The 12,658-nt window shown below is 42.9% G+C and overlaps 1 protein-coding gene across 4 annotated transcripts; it reads left to right on the top strand.

The window, feature by feature from the left end:
- Positions 1-1,407: 1,407 nt before the first annotated feature.
- LOC134551640 (cell division cycle-associated protein 4-like) lies at positions 1,408-11,151 on the top strand. 4 transcript variants are annotated; one of them, XM_063399504.1, is made up of 6 exons: positions 1,423-1,546; positions 2,303-2,359; positions 4,532-4,624; positions 4,978-5,058; positions 7,122-7,294; positions 7,451-11,151. In XM_063399504.1, the coding sequence occupies exons 5-6, from the start codon at positions 7,154-7,156 to the stop codon at positions 8,204-8,206; spliced, it is 897 nt and encodes a 298-aa protein (XP_063255574.1). In that variant the 5' UTR covers positions 1,423-1,546; positions 2,303-2,359; positions 4,532-4,624; positions 4,978-5,058; positions 7,122-7,153; the 3' UTR covers positions 8,207-11,151. The 4 variants fall into 4 exon arrangements, with proteins under 4 accessions (XP_063255576.1, XP_063255574.1, XP_063255577.1 ...); XM_063399507.1 differs by lacking the exon at positions 7,122-7,294 and having other exon boundaries at positions 1,426-1,546; XM_063399508.1 differs by lacking the exons at positions 4,532-4,624; positions 7,122-7,294 and having other exon boundaries at positions 1,426-1,546.
- The last annotated feature ends 1,507 nt before the right edge of the window (positions 11,152-12,658 follow it).

Here is a 12,658-nt window from a genome sequence, read left to right as displayed (position 1 = left end):
CCCCTCCTTCCCCGGAGCAGCCGGCACGGCACGTAGCTGCTGGGCCGGGAGAGCGACCGAGAGGCGCTGGGGCGGCCTAAGTGGTTGCAGATGTGCAGCTGCATCGGGCTGGGGTCACAGCGGCAAGGTTTGGGGAGGGGGCTTCACCCAGCAGGGCGGCAGCAGCTTTAGGACAGAATCAGTTAGGTTGGAAAAGACTTCTAAGATCATGGAGTCCAACCTGTCACCAAACAGGACCTTGTCAAGTAGACCATGGCACTGGTGCCTTCCTTCAGCACCTCCAGGGACGGTGACTCCACCACCCCCCTGGGCAGCCCATTCCAGTGCCTAATCACCTTTTCTGTGAGCAAATTCTTCCTAATGTCCAGCCTAATTCCCTGCGGCACAGCTTAAGGCTATGTTCTCTCTTGCTCTGTCACTCGTTCCCTGGGAGCAGAGCCCGACCCCCCCCGGCTGCACCTTCCTGTCAGGGGGTTGCAGAGAGTGATAAGGTCCCCCCCGAGAACCTTCTCCAGGCTAAACACCCATAAGCTGCCTCAGCTGTTTCTCATAAAACGTGTGCTCCAGACCATTCACCAGCTCTGTTCCCTTCTCTGGACACACTCCAGCCCCTCAATATTCCCGAATTGAGGGGCCCAGGACTGGACACAGCACATGAGGTGTGTCCCCTCCCCAGGGCCCAGTTCAGAGAGACGGTCACTTCCCTGGTCCTGCTGGCCACACTATTGCTGACAGAGGCCAGGACGCCACTGGCCTCCTTTCCCACCCGGGCACTCACTGCTGACTCGTGTTCAGACAGCGGCTCCCTGCGGGCTGTGAGCCATCACCCCCGCCCCGAGCACGCGGGTTCCTGGCTCTGGCTGCGAGACCCGGGGCTGGGCGGCCGGGCCCGAGCAGGAAATACCACAAGCCTTGCTAATGGAGTGCTGAGGCCTCCTGTCAGCCCCGCGGGGCGCAGCTCCGGGGCTCCCCAGCCCTGAGGGATGTGGCGCCCGACGGCGGGGAGTGCCCAGGCCGACGCTCCCGCTCCCTCTCCCCTCCCCCGCCACGGCTTCCCGCGGGCTGCAGCGCGGCCAGGTCTGAACCTGTTCCCGCCGGAGCCCGTGGCCGGGAGCCCAGACGCGCCGCAGGGCCTTGGCTGCGATTTGAAATCGGGGCGGCCCCGCCTCGCCCCCGCCCCCGCCTCCCTCAGCCTCTCACGGCCGAGGGGAAGGGCCCGGCTGCCATGGCAACCCCGCCGCCTTCGGGGGCGGAACCCGGGGCGGGACAGACTGGCGGTATGGCCAATCGCAGCGGCGAGTGGCGCTTGCAGGGCCTGATGGCAGCCAATAGCAGCCGCCGTTGCTCCCTAGTGGGCGCGGTCTCCGGGGAAGGCCCGCCCCCGGCGGACGCGGGTCCCTTTGTGGGGTTTGACAATAAGATGGCGGGCGGGGAGAGGCGGGGCCGGTTGGCCCCGCCCGTCCCTCAGGCGCGGAGCGGGCGGTGAGGCGGGAGCGGAGCGGGGATTCCTGCGCGGGCGTGCGCCGGCGACAGCAGCGGAAAGGCGGTGAGTACGGTGGGCTGGGTCGGGCTGGGCTGGGTCGGATCTGCGGGAAGCCGGTGCCGGCGAAACCCGTGGAGGGGACGGGGTCGGTTCAAAATGGCGGCGGGAGCGCGGGGCGATGAGTAACCGCCGGGAGCGCTGAGGGGGCCGGGGCGGGCGGGACAGGGGCCCCGTTCCGCACTTCTCCGCTCAGTCCCTTCCGCAGCCGCGCTGCCTCATCGTCCGCCCGGGCACTCCGCTGCCCTCCCACTACCGGGGAGCTCCCCCTCGCTCCCCGCCCCGGTCCCGCCTCTCCCCCCGGCTCTGCGGGCTCCCCCCGCTCAGCGCTCCTGGCCCCCGCCTGCGTTTCCACGAGCTACTGCCTCAGCTGCCCAGCCTGTCCTTCCCCGGGTGCTGGAACCCCTTCCCAAATCTCTCGAGTGCCGGAGAAGTGCCTGCCAGCCCCCCACGCCCCGGGGGTGGGCAGACCCCAGTGCTTTATAGGGGCCTTTGTTCCAGTCCCAATAGCGATGTTTCTGGCCTTACCAGCCCTCTGCTGTGCCTGCATCCCACCTTGTACCTCGACACCACCGTATGGGCACACATGCACGCTTAAAGAGGATGAGTGGCTCTCTTTCCGTCTTTTTCTCCGCTATTACACAGAGCTTTCGTTTCTTCCCACGGTTCTTAGAAAAGCCAGTGCTGGAGTGGAGAGGATTAGAGTGGTAGAGGGGAGATACGGCCCCTTCTTGCCGTTCTAACCATCATCACTGTACTTAGGGCAGCACCGTACAAAAAGCAGCACCGTGCTTCACTGAACCTCCAGCACTGGCCTAGGTAGGTCTGGACTGCTTTCTTCTAAAGATAAGCACTGCTGAAATTCCCTATCTTCTCTGTTACCCTAACTGATGGGAAGCAGCTTTTTCCCTTAAGTACTTAACTGTATCTTTGGCAGCATATCACTGTATGAGTCTGGATTGAGTGTGAACCTGGAGTTCTGAAGTTGGTACTCTGATGAGAATTAGATCAAATTTCAAGTACCTTATTTGTAAAGCAGACTGGGAATTTGTCGATCTAAAAGCAAAACATGTAAGGAATTGCACGATACTGTGCTATTATTAAAAAAAAAAGGCAAAACAACAAAACCCACAGAACTCCTTTTTCCTAGTGGATTATGCTGCAACTTGCTGTTGTCTCCTTGACATTTTGTTTTTCATAACTGTTTCAAACAGCAGTTTAGTTGAACACACGAAGTTTGGGCTCATGACACTGGGGTAGCAGTGGAAGAAAGGAGATGATGTAGCTCATCCAGATGCTACCTCTTGGACAGAGAAAGATGCTGCTTGAAATTACCGGGGGACTTTGAACACCTTGACTCTGAAGCAGCAGCAGTCTTGCTCTGATGTACCAAAAGGTTTTACATAATGGCTTATGAGTATGTTAATACATAAATCAATAGGAAAAGGTACTTAGATTTTAATTAATTAAGTTTCAAATTTAGCATTCTCTTGAGATGAGTGCTTATTGGAGATAATGCAGAGAAGTCTACAGGAGGTCACTTGTGTGCAAGGTTTTAATTATATCTGATAATAGCTATGAAGTTAGTATGCTTTTAGTGAGAACTTGGTTTCTGAGGTACACATCAATGATAGTTTATGGAACCCAAAGAAATGACTGCTGTGATGGGCATATTCTTCAAGTTTGTACTTAACAGAGGTCCACGTGGTTTGGTTATTGCCCTAGGGAAGAATCTGGAATCACATGCAGCAGGTTTTACACATTATACTGCATGGGAAAACTTTCCTTCTGTAGTATGTAAATAGATTACAGACTGGACTGGTCTGCCAGCATCCCATCATTTTGTGTGTGGATGTGATAGTGGCTCTTTGACCATCAGCAACGTCCCCTCCTGTATTGTCCACTGCTTTGCTAGGCAAATGGTCACAGCCTCTCCCTCTAAAATTGTCAGATATACCAAATAGCATCAGAAAATATCTCAATTTATTTTTGTCACGGCTGCACCATATTTACCTGTAATTATTTGGGAGGAGTGGGCGGTGTTTGGTGTGTTTTGTGTGGTTTGGTTTTTTCAAATGAGGTTTATGCTCTTGTCACCTACCCTCCAATAAAGCAGAAATCTGGGGATTCAAATAGTTACCAGACCCAGGCTCTCAAAGAGATCACTTTTCATTTCTAGAATGTTTTAAAAGTGTACCTGGGGAGCAAAAACTTCTGAACTTTTATAGTGTCATAAAGTGTTTGCCAGAAATAAGAAATATCATTGGCTTAATATGGTGTCTGACTGAAGTTGTAGTTTGGATGCCTTAAGACACTGTTTCTAAAGTTGCTGTGAGCTCAGTCCATAAAAGAAAATGAGACTGTGAGTTGCCTGAAATACAGTTTCCATGACATAGCATCATTTATGAATATATGGGATCAAGTAAAAAGATTTTGACTTGAGAATGTTAAAGGTGTTTTTTTTCATTGTGTTATTTTAACAAGTTTGCAGCTTCTTGAGGAAAAACATGTTTTCTGTACCCCCACCCCCAAGTCCTTTGTCAGCCGTCTTCTTCCTCCCCACATTTGAGAGCAAGCAATCTTGAAAAATTGTTTATTACTACACAAAACAGAAAGTAAGAAAAGGTGTCCATGTGCATCCTCTTTATTTGTTTCTTTTCTATGTATGCACTTCAGTTGCAGACACGGAACTGTCTTGTACTGCACAGACATGTCTAGAAAAGTATCTGAATTGTTTCCATAGTTTATTGTAAAAGTTTTTGTAGCCTGTTAGAACAGTATTCTTTTTAGTTTCAGTAGTTAAGGGAATTGTTGCATGTGAGATATCAAATGTTACTATGCTTTAAATGGGTTTTTAAAACTCAGTCTTTATAATTAAAGCAGTTTAACTACTGTCATTACTTTTGCTATTGTCATCTTGCAAACTAAATCTTAGTCATAAAGTTTCTATACTGGTAAAGGAAAATTCTCTCATGTTTTGCTGTGTTACAGTTTTGTGTTTGTGCCAGCTCATTTTCTCCAGATGCTACAGAGATGCACGTGCGTTGGTACACCAAAGGTGAAAACTAGAGTTTTGTAATAAAAGTAAGGAAGACTTACTTTCATTACCTTTTGTTTGTGCACACTTTAATGCTCATATAAAAAAAAAATTTGTTTGCTCTTTAAATGGCAAAGGTGTAGGCATAAGGGAGAGGCTGGTCCAAAGGTCAGGGGAATAGCCTAGGACTTGGAATTAAACCGGCATTTTCCTCCTGCTGCAGATTTCGGGGTATCGTTGGCCAATCACATTTGTGTTCTAACTGTACATTGGGTTTAATAGTGCTGCTGATGTTTGTGGAAATGATGCTCACATCATACAGCAGAGAGATGCTGGAGCAAAACTGTTTTGTTCTGTGTCTCTGTCCCTGGCTGACATCCTGCTTCCCTGTGCTTGGCAGGTGGTGCTGTCACTGTTACTGTATGGACTCTTGCTCAGTAGCATGGGAGAAGAGGAAGGACTGCATCAAACACAATTCCTGGTAAGTCACTTCTGCTTCTTAAATGAAACTGCAACCTGGTATCTGTGCAGTTATGAGAACAGGATGACAAAGAATGGGCTTTATGATGTAGGATACATAAATTGAAAGCAAGTTTTAGAAAAAAATCCAGTGAATGCTGTAAAAGGTTTACCTTTAAGAATCGATAAATGTTTTTCCTCTGCTTCTAGGTGCCCAAGTGTGTGTGATGTATTGAGATTTTCAAGTTTTCTCCTGTTTTCTGTTCTGTTGGTGTGCCTTAGAAGGCATATAAATACCAAATTATAGATGTATGAAAACGAGGTTAACATTCAATTGAAGTTTTAATTACTCTTCACAAGAATGTAAGTTGCAATAAAAGAAGCTTCTGTGCAGTGTTAAATGTTTGATGATTCAATCGTACATGATTTGTACACAGTCCCAAAAGATGTTCCTAGAGATTGTTCCACAGGGGAGGGGAGGGTGTGTTAGAAATTACTGTACATACAAGTGTAGGAAAATTAAATAGGATATTCTCTGATAGGAAAATTGCTGGAATGTCTAAAAATCTGGAAAAGGATCTACTGAGCAACAACATGTGTTGTATTTAGTAGGAGTAATGCACATATATTAGGTTTCAGGATAAAATTTTAGAAGAAATGTCCAAAGTATTTAATACATAGCTAATCCATGGATAGCTTTTAAGAAGGTATGAAAAATTACTACAAGACCAAGTTCATTCTATATTGTAGTTTCTGCACATTATGATTTCTAAGAGTTTTGTACCTTCAGCAGAAAGAAATCTTCTAAGATGGCAAATCCTAAGGAAGGTTATTTCATGGATATATGTAACAAGTGTTGTAACATATGTAATATATGTTACATACATATGTATGTATGTAACATATGTAACATACAACATATGTTGTAAATATGTAACAAGCAATGTAACAAGTGTTGTACAGAGTCAGACCAAGTGTTTATCTAGCTACTGTTCTATCCCCAGGTTTTCACAGTAGATAAGCATGTAATAATATATTTTGAAAGGAAGAGTGTTGTTGCCCTTTGGTGGATTTTTAATGTCTCTGAAAAAGCTGAGAGAAAATTCCTTGAAAATATGTGGAATGTACTGTAGCAATCAGAAAAGCAAGGCAGAGTTTAGGGCTTATCAAGGAAAATTGGGAAATTATATAGAAAAACATTGCAATCGTTTTTTGGTTTTATCAGCTTTTAGTTGAAAAACTGTTTTGTTTGGGTCACTACCTTGAAAAAAGGTCCCCAAAGAGTAGGCAAACAGGAATTTTAAGGACAGAAGACTTAGAAGGAAAATAAGGAAGAAGCATAAACATAAAGATTGGGTACCAGCTTTCATTTGCAGCCCAATTTTTATAAGACTGAAAGAAGTGATATACACCACATTAAAAAAAAAAAGTTACTTTGTATTCCAAGGGACCAGCTGCAATATTTGTATGGGATACTGTTGTCAAAATTAGTGCAATTCAGAAGAATAGCTGAAGCTGGTACTTGAGAGGCACCCCTTGGAGAATTCAGCAAGTGATTTTAGGTGTGAATACTGAAAAGCCTACGTGCACCTTGTGTATTTTTAGCTGGTGAACCTGAGCTACAAATACAGGAATTTTGCTGTCTTACTGTCAACTGGGAAAGGAGTACAGAAGCCCATACAGAGGATGACTGTGACTATCCTTACTGGGCTTGCCCAGTTCTTACTGGAATTACACAGTTCACTTACTCACCTAGGGAAGGGAACCAGAAGGACTGTTTTGGGCACCTCTGCTGAATGTCTCCATTTACATGGAACAAATCTAGATATTACTCTCTTTGTAGCCAAACTAAGCTAATCTTTTCACATATGCTGCCCATCCATGTTTTGTTTCTTTCATTTTACTCTGTTAGGCATATTAATGTTCTGAAGGGGTCACATCTTTTAAAGATGGTGTGCCAGGTTGTATTTTTATTTCCAAAATTAGAGTTTAAGCATGCCAGTAGCAACTCCAGAGGAGCAAGGAGAAGCTGCCTCTGCAGTAGGTGAAATACATCGGTGAGATGTTTGCTTCTGTGCGAGGCAGCGGCTCCTGACTTCCATCACGTGTGGAGCTTAATGGGAGGCAGGAGCTGGGAGCCCCTGCCCCTCTGCGCTGCCTTGTGGACCTGCTCACCCCTGGTTCCCGAATGGCGCCCTTGGGACCCTGTCCACATGCTCCTGACCCCTGTAGTACCACACTGGCTATTCCAGAACATGGTATGACAATTCTGATGTTTCTATCTTTAAAGAATTTGCTTTTTAATAAAAGAGTTAAGTTCGCTGTTCTTTTTTAGTACCTTTTTTTTCCTCCTCCCTCTTGAGCTGTTTATGTTGTACATGATTTTTTTATTATTTGTTTGCTTTTATTAACAGGACACAATGTTTGTGCGAGGATTAAAGAGAAAATGTTTTGATGGTGAAGAAGATATTGAAGGGACTCTGGCTGGTATTAAGGCTATTCCTTCCTACAATCTCCAGCGGCAGTCACTCCTAGATATGTCCCTGGTTAAGCTTCAGCTGTGTCACATGCTGGTGGAACCCAACCTGTGTCGTTCAGTACTTATAGCCAACACAGTACGGCAGATCCAAGAGGAGATGACTCAAGATGGGACTTGGCAGATGATAAATACACAGAGTCCAGGGCAGGCATCCCTGGATCGTCTGGTTTCAACAGACATCCTCTGTCGTTCCTCTAGGGATCAAGCTGAGGGAAAGCACCTTCCAGCCTATGGTGCTTTCAGTAAAGACTTTGGGAGTGACCAGGCCCAAGAGAGTTCAGAAACTATGTCAACAGCCTCTTCAGTGCAAGCACCAAGAAACCTGCAGAGCAACGTGTGGGAAATGGAGAATCCACAAGAAAATAAAGGAAACTTTCAAAAATCTTTAGATCAAATATTTGAGACGCTGGAGAATAAAAGTCCTAATTCTGTTGAAGATCTGTTTTCAGAAGTTGACAATTCTTATTATGATCTTGATACTATGTTAACTGGCATGATGAGCAACACAAAAATGGGACACTGTGATGGTCTTGAAACATTTTCTTCTCCAACAAATACAGCTTCTAACTCTAATTGTAAATCTGATCTTAATGACCTTGATCATATTGTGGAAATCCTTGTTGAATCCTGAACCTCCTTGTGTAGGGAGTAAAGATCTGTTAATGGGAAGAAAAGACTTGAGAAAGCAATTTCCACAGTTTGTTTTATCAAATCTGCACGAGTATTTTACAAATATCTATATATTATATAGATATATATATTAAGAAGCACTTCCTATTGCAAAATAGTGTTAACTCTTAAGTTAACCTGCAACTTGTAGTGTAATAATCTGATTTATTGTCCACTCAACTGTAAGTACATACGGTAAATATTTTTATGTTGGAAGTCCAAGGCTCTTGCAATTGGGTTCCTTTTACCAATTTGTTTTAGCCTTTGATGGATATCCTCAGGGAGAGGGATTCTCTCATCTTCTTATACTTCTCCCATAAAAATGGTAACAGAGAGAGAAGTTGGATAACTGGTTTCCTATTTTCCTCTCCAGTTTCCACTTTGTTACACAACAAAACTCCTACCATACCTGCTGCTTCTAAGTCGCTACATGGCTCTTAAAGAGCAGTATGCAATAATTCTTGTTATCCTTGCTAGCTTCTTCTGGGGTTTGCTACAATTTTTACTTCAAAAATAGTTTTAAAGTGTTTATTGGTGTTTAGATTTTTCCAGGTATTTTCCTAAAATATATTTTTTACTACAGATGTTATGTCAGCTGCTAACTTAGTAACTTTTGATCATATCTGCAGTTGATGTATTTTTTGCAAGATTTTCAAAAAGGGATGTTTTTTTACCATGAGCTACCCAATGTAGTTCAGTAAAGTGTATGTAAATGTAAATATACAATTTTATACTTTGCATTAAAATGTAAGAGCTGTTTTCATGATTCTGTTTTATAGAGTAGTACTTTACTAAATTGAGAATTGTACATTTATGCTTTTCATACCCACATACTTGAGTATCATTATAGGAAGAGCTTTGATCCAGCTAGACACAATTACATTTAATTCATTTCAGACCATACTTTTTGTTAACTACAAACCTAAATGATGTAGGTTTTTATTTATGTGTATTTATATGTAAATGTCATCAAGTGAATTGTTTATCACTGAAGTCTACCATCAAATATTTGTTTATATGAGATAACTGTCTTGCACTAATTACTACAAAAAATGTTATTAGCGGCCTTTAAGTCTCACTGGTTGGTATGTCATGATGTCTTGTCATCCACTCTTACCAAGGGTTATCTCTTGGATTTTTTTAATAACAAAAAATGTAATACAACATGGGGTGGTGGTCTTTTCTTCCAGCACATTCGGTTTAGAGTGTATATAACTAAGCTTCTTCCTAGGACACTTTTGTGGGGGAAAGGGATAATTTGAGTATAGGCTATGATTTTATTATAAAATAACAAATGATTGCCATCAGAAGCTGCTCCTGGGGAAAAGCCCCCCAAGCTAGCAGGGAAGGGGGGAGGTAATGGATTGGTTTCTGGAAAGTGTTGGCCATGGCTGTGCCAGGGGAAGACATCTGTCAGTAACGTGGTTGTTTTCTGTAGATCTGAGCCGAGCAAGCTGCTGAACAAGAAAAGAGAACCCTGCTGTGTGTGGCAGGCTCTGCCTTCCCATAAGTGACCCTACCTGCGACAGGTTCTCAGACCTGGAAAGGGGATTGGAGGTGAGGGTGCCATGAGGATCACTTCAAGAATAAGGAGACCACTGAGCTTATGTACTTTAGAATCATCTGCTTTGAGGAAAGATCGTATCATTTAGCTAAATTTTGCAAATTCAACAGCTGAATGCGTATTGGCTCCATCTTCTCAAACCATGCACTTGGTGTGAGTCTTCAGTGAAGTTTGATGTTTCTTTGTATTAAATTTGGCATAAGATAACTTGTAGTTGCTGTAGTTAAACTTTGCTTTCTCACTTCAGCTTCAATTAATAACTTCATGTTAAAGGACAAAACAGCATAGAGACACTTGCAAGTTCAGTCTGTGGGATATAGCTGGACCAAGGAGAAGCCCATGCTTCATGTCTCAATCGAGAGAGATCCCTCATAGGTATTGCAGTAATAAATGCTGATTCAGGAGGATCAAATAAGAGATACAAACTGTTTTATGTTGCAGTGAAATAATGCTGGTTTATTTGGTAGTGTTTTTCGTAGTAGATTCCTTCAAAAATTATAAATCTGCAGATAATTTTTCCTTATGCTCTTCTCTGTGTGAACCACTGAACTGGAGAGCAGAATCCTTAGGGTAAATCAGAGAGCCAGGCAGTTTCAGAGTTTTATAAAGGGAACATCAGCATGGATTGGAATAACTAAATATCTTCTGTTCCTCTGGGAAACTTTCCCAAAACTGCTCTGAACTGTGTTGAAAAACCACAGGTTTGAGCAATTACAGCTGTTCCCCTCTGCCCCTATGCCCTTTATTTTCATTAAATGAGCAATTTCGTGTTAAGATATTTTAAAAATGCTTATTCCCCATCTCCTTAGTGTGCATCAGTCTGCATGTTACAGGTAGGAATCAGTATAGTTTGTTCATAACTGTTAAACTGTGTATGTCAAATGCACATGTGTGTGTTTTTTACTGTACAAAGCATGGAGCTGGGTGCATTCCTTTACTGAGGACATTGTGCCTAGTTATGACAATTTATAAAGATTACTTGGCTTAACAGGAAAGGTGTTACGTGGTAAGTAGGCATTTGTGGAGTTAAGCATTTAAACAGAAATATATATCCTATTTTATTACATTCTTAAAACTTATGCCAAGTCTTATGTGCTCTTACAAGCCTGATATCTTGGCTCAGCAAGTATAATAATTGGTATTGCTGGAACTTGCACAGTCACCATGCAGAACTGATGGGTGCCTACAACTGGTCTGACTTTGCAGAGACCAGTCTGTAAAATTAGCTTGTCTCCCTATTGCTTTAATAATGTGTCTCAATCTAATTCAACTTCTCACGCTTCACTACTCCTGGTAAAAAAAACCAACAACAACAAAAATAAAAACCACACAAAACAAAAAAAACCCACCAAAGAATAATAGAAAAAGAAGCTTATTTTCTAACTGTTATTTCATTTCTTTAGTGATCTGTTGCTACAAATGGTGAGAGATGACACTTGGTGGTGGAGATTTTCTTAATTTCTACATACAAATGGGAAATTAAAAAAACCCAACCTTAGCCTCTTAAATTAGGAAAGGCTTCTGACAGATTTTGCTGCATTTTTTCTCTTGTGCTCCCGGGGAAGAATTGTGGAGCTTGCACAGCATCGATGCCACGTGTCAGACAAGGCTGTTGGTCTGCCTGGTGTAAACTCACACAAAAGAAAGAACTGTCAAGCACACAGCTAATACCCAATCTGCTTCCTTTGCAGGTAACCCTGAGTATCTGTCCCCTTATTCTGTGTCTGTGGCTTCATTTCTTCTTTTCCCTTGCCAGAAAATCAGAGCTCAGGCATTCTGCAAAGGCAAGAAGTGCAAGGATCCAGGCTGCTGTAACAATGGCTTGTCTGCTGATTGCTCCTCTGTTCGTGTGGTGTTTGTTGGTTTCTTTTAACCCTCTCTCTCTGCCACAGCTCTGGAAGTTTGCCTAGCAAAAGACATCACCTGTCTGACTAGCTACATTTTCCTAAAGGACAAATTTGGTCAATGAAGATAGAATCAGGTCTTTGAATAAAAAAAGTCCCTTTGCTGACCAGATTGCTTTGGAGGCACAGCAGTGAAGGGTTTCAGCCTGCAGCAGGTTAGGGATTCACACGTGAGCTGAGCCTTCAGACTCACCAGGAATTACCTGTTCTCAAAGCTGTCCTTAGACTTTTTTCTGAAGTGTCAGGTATGTCTGGGCTGCTTTAGTAAGTAATTTAAAAGGCATTATTGTAAATTGACTGAGAGTATAGTTTAATATCGTACTTACCAGATCATTATGGATTTTTTGTGTCTCAGAATATTGATTGATGTGACTTTACAGCCTTGCAACTTATTCCATATTCCCTTATAAATAAACAAACTGTGAAAAGTTAGAATGAAAAAACCCAACACATTTGTTTTCTATGATAATTCTTGATATCTATGATAAGACAAATAAGAATTCTTCCAAAAATTACTTCTATTCAAAGTGAAAGTATGCTTCTATCTCATGCCTAGGATGTATAGTTCCATATGCAAAAAAAAAAAGACTGCTGGTGACAAATTTTGTTTGCTCATCAGTTCTTAAATGAGTGTTATTTCACATTCTGTGACTAATACTAAGAGTACAAAGCCATCAAGTTTCAAAGAAATGAAATAAACATTTTGGGAACATACATATTTTTGTCAGTCTAGCTTATCAAATACAAGGTTTTGCAAGGATTGAACTTCTTTTGTTGTCACTTGCATAGCTGACAGTTAAGTTTTCCTACTTTTTCCCTAGGAATTTTCATGGTGAAATCTCACTGAATAATTTTTCAGGAAAGAGACTTACTTTATATGTTTGTAGTGCCTTAAAAAAAAAAGCTAGTGAAAAACAAATCATTATTTAACATGATTTTGATAAGT

This window comes from Prinia subflava, chromosome 5 (genome assembly GCF_021018805.1).
Source record: "Prinia subflava isolate CZ2003 ecotype Zambia chromosome 5, Cam_Psub_1.2, whole genome shotgun sequence".
NCBI classification, from domain to species: domain Eukaryota; kingdom Metazoa; phylum Chordata; class Aves; order Passeriformes; family Cisticolidae; genus Prinia; species Prinia subflava.
This window is presented reverse-complemented; position numbering and strand designations above follow the sequence as displayed.